The 8,288-nt window shown below is 35.7% G+C and overlaps 1 protein-coding gene across 1 annotated transcript in view; it reads right to left on the bottom strand.

Annotated features, from left to right (window-relative positions):
- TMEM131 (transmembrane protein 131) overlaps positions 1–8,288 on the bottom strand; it is a 243,043-nt gene that overhangs the window by 102,788 nt on the left and 131,967 nt on the right. Inside the window, exon 5 of the mRNA XM_049651396.1 lies at positions 6,440–6,563. Within this exon, the coding sequence (XP_049507353.1) occupies positions 6,440–6,563 (124 nt within the window). The remainder of the gene's footprint in view (positions 1–6,439; positions 6,564–8,288) is intronic.

The following is an 8,288-nucleotide window of genomic DNA, read 5'->3' as shown; positions in this document are numbered from 1 at the left end:
AGAAAAGCCTAAATGTCCATCAACTGATGAATGGATAAAGAAATTGTGGTTTATTTACACAATGGAGTACTACGTGGCAATAAGAATGAAATATGGCCCTTTGTAGCAACATGGATGGAACTGGAGAGTGTTACGCTAAGTGAAATAAGCCATACAGAGAAAGACAGATACCATATGGTTTCACTCTTATGTGGATCCTGAGAAACTTAATAGAAACCCATGGGGGAGGGGAAGAAAAAAAAAAAGAGGTTAGAGTGGAAGAGAGCCAAAGCATAAGTGACTCTTAAAAACTGAGAACAAACTGAGGGTTGATGGGGGGTGGGAGGGAGGGGAGGGTGGGTGATGGGTATTGAGGAGGGCACCTTTTGGGATGAGCACTGGGTGTTGTATGGAAACCAATTTGACAATAAACTCATATATTGGAAAAAAAAAAAAAGAAAATCCTAAAGACTCAACCAAAAAACTGTTGGAATTAATCAACCAATTTGGTATAGTTGCAGGATATAAAATCAACATATAGAAATCAGTTGTGTTGGTATACACTAACAGTGAAACATCTGAAAAAGAAATAAAGAAAACTATCCTGGTTCACAGTGGCATTAAAAAAAAAAATACCTGGGAATAAATTTAACCAAGAAGGTGAAAGATTTGTACAGCTGTACCCTCATTTTATTGTGCTCCACTTTACTGCACTTTGCAGATAATTGCATTTATTTTATTTATATATATATATTTTTAAACAAATTGAAGGCCTATAGCAACCCTGCATTGATCAAGTCTACTGGTGCTATTTTTTCCTAGTAGCAGTTGCTTACTTTGTGTCTCTGTGTCACATTTTGGTAATTTCTGCAATATTTCAAACTTTTTATTATTATTATATTTTTTATGGTAATATGTAATTAGTGATTATGACTCACTGAAGACTCAGATAATGGTAAGCATTTTTTAGTAATAAAGTATTCTTAAATTAAGGTATGTACATTGTTTTTTAAGACATAATGCTATTGCATGCTTAACAGGCTACAATAGGGTGTAAACAGAAATTTTATGTGCTCTGGAAAACTAAAAAAATTCATTTTATTGTGATACTCACTTTATTGTGATACTCACTTTCTTGCGGTGGTTTGGAACCAAACCCGTAATATCTCTGAGGTATGCCTGTGTTATGAAAACTATACAACCTTGATGAAAGAAACTGAAGAAGACACAAACAAATGGAAAGATACCTCATGCTCATGGATTAGAAGAATATACTGATAACTGTCTGTTAAAATATCCACACTACCTAAAGTCATTTATAGAGTCAGTGCAATCCTTATCAATAGCCCAATGGCATGTTTTACAGAAACAGATAAAACAATCCCAAAATTTGTATGGAAGCATGCAAGACTCAAGAAAGAACAAAGCCTAAGGCATCACACTTCCTGCTTTCAAACTATACTACGAAGCTAAGTGATTAAAACAGTATGGTACAGGCATATAGGCCAATGGAACAGAATAGAGAGCCCAGAAATAAATCCCTGCATATACAGTCAACTAATATTTGACAAGGGAGCCAAGAACACTTCATGGGGAAAGACAGTCTCTTCAACAAATGGTATTAAGAAAACTGGATAACCACATGCAGAAAAATGAAATTGGACTCCTATCTTCCATCACTCACCAGAATTAATTAAAAATGGATCAAAGACTTAAACGTAAGACCTAATACAATAAACCTCCAGAAGAAAACACCGATATTGGCCTGGGCCATGATTTTTTTTAATATGACACCAAAGGCACAGCAACAAAAGCAAAAATCAACAAGTGGGACGACATCAAATTAAAAAATTTCTGCATAGCAAAATAAATGATCAACAAAACAAAAAGGAAACCTGCAAAATGGGAGAAGATATTTGCAAATTATATGTCAGATAGGAGGTTAATATCTAAAATACATAAAAGAACTCCTATAGTTTAATAACAAAACCCCAAACAATCTGAATAAAAAATGGGCAGAGGAACCAAATAGGTATTTTCCCGAAGGAGACAGGACTACCAGGTATACAAAAAAATGTTCAATAATTCTAATCCTCAGGGAAATGCAAATCAAAACCACAATGAGATAGCATTTCACAACTGTTAGAATGGCTATCATTAAGAAGAGAAGAGATAACAAGTATTGATGAGATGTGGAGATAAGGGAATCCTGTATACGGTTGGTGGGAATGTAAACTGGTTTAAAACAGTATGGAGGTTCTCAAAAAATTAAAAATAGAACAATCATATGATGTAGCAATCTGAGTTCTGGGTATTTATCCAAAGGAAATGAAAACAGGATATTGAAGAGATATACGCACTCCCATTTTTACTGGAGCATTATTCACAATAGCTAAGATATTGAAACAACCCAAGTGTCTACAACAAATGAATAGGTAAAAAAGATATGTGCGTGCGCACGCGCGCACACACACACACACACACACACACTGTGGAATATTATTCAGTCATAAGAAAAAAGGAAATCCTGCCATTTGCAACAACACTGATGGACCTTGAGGGCATTATGCTAAATGGGATAATTCCGACAGAAAAAGACAAAAACTTTCTGCTATCACTTATATGGCACCTAAAAAAGCCAAACTTGGGGCACCTGAGTAGCTCAGCATCAGACCCTTGGATTCGCCTCAGGTCATGATCTCATGGTTCCAGGAGTTCGAGCCCCACATCAGGCTCTGCACATCAGGCTCTGCACTGTTAGTGCAGAGATTGGGATTCTCTCTCTCCCCACTCTCTCTGCCCCTACCCCGTTTGTGCTCTGTCTCTCAAACTTAAAAAATAAAATAAAATAAAATAAAATAAAATAAAATAAAATAAAATAAAATAAAATAAATAAAAATAAAAAAGCCAAACATGTAAAAACAGAGAGTAGAACAATGATTACCAGGGACTGGATGGAGGGGGAAGTAGTGATGTGTTGTTCAAGAGTACAAACGTGCAAGTATAAGAAAAAGAGGTTCTGGAGATCTAATGCACAGCATAGTGATCACAGATAAAACTGTATTGTAAACATGTCATGTAAACATGACGCTCAACTGACTGAGCCACCCAGGCGCCCCTAAGTATATCAAATCAACACTTTGTACACCTTAAATTTACACAGTGTTATATGTCCACTGTATACCTTAAACTTACACAATGTTATACCGCAATTACATCACAATTTTAAAAATAATTCTTATCATAATCAAAATTTGACTATTAGAGTATTAAAAAATCTGTATTCTTAGACACAATTTTATAAATTATTTATAAAATAAATAAAAAAAAAATAAAAAAATATAAATTTTTTATAAATTATAAAAAAAAAAAAATAGAAGTTAAACAAAGAAAAACAAATTGTCACACAAACACATTCCTTATTACCCTTATTCTTCTTGATTTCCAGGTTAAAACAAGACCTTCCTATAAGGGGGTTATTTGCGTGTGTGTTATAAAATGGTTATTTAAACGTGGCCTTATGAAAACAATGATTCTTTTCTCTATTTCCTACTGGTTAGTTAATATAGAGATGATAGTGGTAAATAACCAAAAACTTAAGTGAGTTATAGAAAATGTTCTATTCTCAAGGAAATAAGACCTGACCAGGAATTCAGAAGGTGACAAAGAGTTAAAATAAAATTACAGAAATGGTCTACTCTCCTGAACATGAGAAGACTCTTTTCATTGTTCACCAAAGGCTCTTATCATAGGCATAAAATTGAAGTGGAGGGGAAATAAGGTTATTTCTTCCCTTAAGAATTCATTCCATGTCTCCTCTCCATTTCTTGAGCTGTTGGGAATCCATACCTTACTGCAAGAAGTAAAAACGGAAACCAAGAGGAAGAAGAAGACAGAGAAGACTGCACAGATTTTGGCTAGCTGCTTTTGAAGCCAAATCTAGCTGACCTAACTGGAGGTTTTGATGGGTATAGATTATTTTTATTGTGTAATCCAATTTCCTGACAATGGAAAACACATATTGGTTTTCAACTTGTCCTTTGATTAACAGGCACATTTAGTTTACCTTCTGAAGAATTTTCAGAAAAACTCTCCTCTTTACATAAAGTTCATGTGCAGAAATAAGTCCCTGGGAGAGTCTAGTTCGAAAATGTCAAACTAGGGGCCGTTAGCTTGTTTTGTTTGGTCCACACCATCTGTCTTTCTAAAATTGAATTTATTTTCAATGTGTAAAAACTGGAAGATATCATATAAAAATTCCTATTTCTGTTTCTTCTTGGAACATGAGAAGAATGGGGCATGCGCTTACATTCCCACATGGCAACCACCGGCTGGAACAGAGTGTGGGTTGATCCCTTTGGACAGACCATGTGCTCTCCAGGTCATCCTCATTCCACATGGCCTGCTTCTCTCATTTACATTGTCTATCTGCCCCCTGTAAGAATCTGTAATTGTAACTCTTGGTCTATGAAAACCCTTTAACGGGGTTAAGCTTGGATGATTAAAAACAACAAAACATTGCTTGAATTAGCAAAGTACCATTAACAAGTTAAAAATAAAATCTGTAGGGCAGTTGTGAACTATTTTTAAACTGTTTCCATTTTCACTTCACTATTTTACCCTTTAACCCAACATGTCTCTGCATACTGGCCGTGCCCGTGTGGTTGCATTTACACATAAGTGCATCTCTGTGTACAGGTGGCATAACATATATGCCACACACCATAGCTTAATACGATACAAATCACCGTGTAGGCCAATAGAGCACCTAGACCCTCACCTTGGATCCTGTCATTAACTGCATGACAGGGGGCAAACCCCTCTGGAGTTGAGCTCTTTCTTCATTTTGTATAATGAGGGTATTATTAGACTAGATGAATATACAAATCTCTTCTAGCACTGGGATTTTATTATTTGAGAACATCAGCATGTTTATAAAAACTCTGAAAACATCCTTTAGGTAACAACAAAAAATAACTCAAGGGAAACTTATTTAAAGAAATATATTAGAAAAGGGGCGTTTTCCATGAATACCACAAAAATGAAGTTTTTGCTATTGAAAGCAATATGGTAACTCATCAATTCCTTGTTAATAACATACTTTTAAATTTAAAAAAGCCAAAATTAAGTTTTTTTTGTTTTTTTTTTTTTTGACTTCAGAAGTTGCTGGACATGTTGCTAGCAACATATGTTGCTAAGGACAGCATATGATGAAATAGGATTTTTGAAAGGAGAAGTATAAAATCTAAATAATTGATATAATTTTAGATGCTTTTTTTTAAAAAGCTCCTTTTGATTTGGTCACATCTCTTCAAAGGAATTAGTGAAAACTCTGGGAAGATGAAATTAGGTTTCACTTATTTACTTCCTTCTAATACTTGCTATTTAGCTGTTTTTGAAGCTTATTACTTTAGCAGTCTATATATTAAAGATTAATGTATGTATTCTCTAAAATTCAAAATTTATTAAGACCCAACTTTTTTGTCAGATTAATTTTTATGTAAATAACAAGTCTGCAAACTATCTATGAAATTGATTATAAAGTAAAATTTTAGAGGATACTTGTGGTAGGTAGAACCCTAAAATAGCCTCCCAAATTTCCTGCCCTAATATCTCTGAGATTGTAAGTATGAGGAGATACCACACCTGTGGTTAATTACCTTACATGATAAAAAGGGATTTTGCAAATGTAACTGAGGACATTAGTTCACTCATATCATGAAAAAGGAGACTATCCAGGTGGTCCCAATGACATGATTAAGGCAGAATTTTCTCTACTGGTGGCAGAAGAGAAAGCCAAAATGATCCAAAGCATAAGGGAGATATGACACATTGCTCCTGGCCTAAAGATGGTGACAAGCAATGTGGGTGCCCTGGGGAACTGAGAGAGGTTCCTGGCCAAGGGCCAGCAACGAAATGGGGACTTCAGTACTACAAGCATAAGGAAATGAATTTTGCCGACAACTCAAGTGAATTTAGAAGTGGATTTTCCCTGAGTCTCCAGTCAAGGACTGAGCCCTGCTGACATCTTAATTACAGCCTTATGATACTCTGAGCAAAGAACACATTGGACTTACAACTGATAAACTATGTGCTAATAAGTGGGGGTTGTTTAAAGCCATCACGTTTGTGGTAGCTTATTAGGTAGCAATAGAAAACTAACACAACACTGAGGAATTACTTATTATTTAAAAAGGAAAAAAAATCAACTAAATTTCTGACTACTACATTTTTCAGAGTACTTAGGTTCAAAGTGGAATTGTTAAATTGTTTTATGTTGAGAAACACAATGTGTGTTTAAGAGTAGAAGTGATAATTCTTAGGAAATAGGGCAAACTGAAACCCGCAACAAATATGAAACACTCGAACCGGATTTTAATTATAGCAAAATGAAATTATACATAAAACATCTAGATATTTCAATTTCAAACTCAAGAGAAACATTTATAGAAAAACTTACCCTATTTTGAAAAAATGATGCATGAAAATGTGATGTTGTAGCAGATATTGATACTAAAGTAATAGTTTCTTCAGAACTAGGATTATGTAAGTAAACTTTTTCCATTTTTGGCATTCCAACTGGCCTGTAAAAGCAAAACAAAAACAAAAACAAAAACAAAAACAAAAAACAAAACCACTGTCACAAATACTTCAAAGATTATTTCTAGTTGTTGAATTAGTTTCTAGCTGCTAAAAAAATTTAAACATCAAAATTATTGTACAAGTACATATGCAAACATATAAAACTATTTAATTGGTTTATATTTAAAATTACACATAGAAATGCATTTAGTCATTCAACAAATATACTGAGTGCTCATTTTATGTCTCACACTGAGCCAGGGGCTAGGATACAATAAAGTAAATCTCTGTCCAGATAAAGCTTACAGTCTAGTGAGGAAGCAGGCAGGGAATAAAATGGTCAGATCTTTTCATTTCCTTCTGTAATACCACCCTGCTTTCCTACTAATTCTGAATCATGTCCCCTTCTCCCCAAATTCCACTGATACATGCTCTTCAATTTAGGAGAAACTGAGTGGCAAAGTTATGTGAGCAGATCGGCCTTATGAATTAGGGGCTATTATTGTCCTCATTTTATAGATGAGGATACTGAGGCACAGAAAAGTTACTTGTCCAAAGTCATACTTGGAATCTAAATTTGAATCCAGGCCATCTGGCTTTAGTCCATGTTCTAACTCATTATACTAAACTGCCTCCTCTTAAGGAGGACACACACTCAGTGATCTGACATCCATAGATCCATTTTAATGTTCTCCTTGGTATCCACATTAGAGTTTCCTCTTAAAAGTGACATCTCCTTAGTTATGCAGTCCATTAAGTACTTACACAGCTAATCTCAGCTGTACAGGCAGGCCTCCTAACTCCTACAGCATCAGAGAATTCTGCATATAAACTGTTTCTTAATGTCCTCTAATAATTTAATTAGCACCAGTTTTATTTCCTCAAGATTATCAGCACCTTTCAGACAAAGGTTACATTATATGTGTACTCCATATTTTCCATATTATCTAGCACAGGCACTTGGTAAGAGTGTGCATGGGTGAGCTTCCCTCCCTTCCCTTTTCTCCCCCCCTGCCTTAGTGGAAATTAAGATCCTCCCTACCCTGACATCACCTGACCTAAACAAGTAACTAACTCCCTATGTTTTCACAATCTAAACCTTCCAACCTGGATCAGGCTGGTTTCATGTGCATAGCCCCCATGGCTTTACCAATCTCTTTGCTCTGTTTTCCTCCCTATCCCCCTATTCCAATCCAAATCCTCATTTTCTAATTCAAATGCAACTTCTTTCACAAGGTCCTCTCCTCAGGCAACCATTCTGGTCCACGTGTTTTTGTTTTAAAATATTTTTGATTTTGAGAGAGAGAGAGAGAGAGAGAGAGAGAGAGAGAGAGAGAGAGAGAGAAAGAGAGAACGAACAAACCCCAAGCAGGCTCTGCACTGTCAGCTTGGAGCCCGATGTGGGGCTCAAACTCATGAATTGTGAGGTCATTACCTGAGCTGAAACCAAGCAAGAGTCAGATGCTTAACCAACTGAGCCACCCAGGTACCCCCTGGTCCATATTTTTATTTTATTCATGCTCCTGGCTCTCCTTGAACCCACCTACCCCCCAACAACAATCCTGGAAAAATTTAGAAGTTAGAGGAAGGTACTGATTCCAAGGATTAACTAAAAAACAGTAAGAAACCCTGGGGGGAACAGAAGGTTGACTTGAACTGGCAGGTGGGGAAAAGTGAGGGACAAAGAATAGCCTAAGCTGACAATGAGAGGCTAGGGTAGAAGAAGT

The sequence above is a fragment of the Panthera uncia genome (genome assembly GCF_023721935.1).
Source record: "Panthera uncia isolate 11264 chromosome A3 unlocalized genomic scaffold, Puncia_PCG_1.0 HiC_scaffold_11, whole genome shotgun sequence".
In the NCBI taxonomy this organism is placed as follows: domain Eukaryota; kingdom Metazoa; phylum Chordata; class Mammalia; order Carnivora; family Felidae; genus Panthera; species Panthera uncia.
This window is presented reverse-complemented; position numbering and strand designations above follow the sequence as displayed.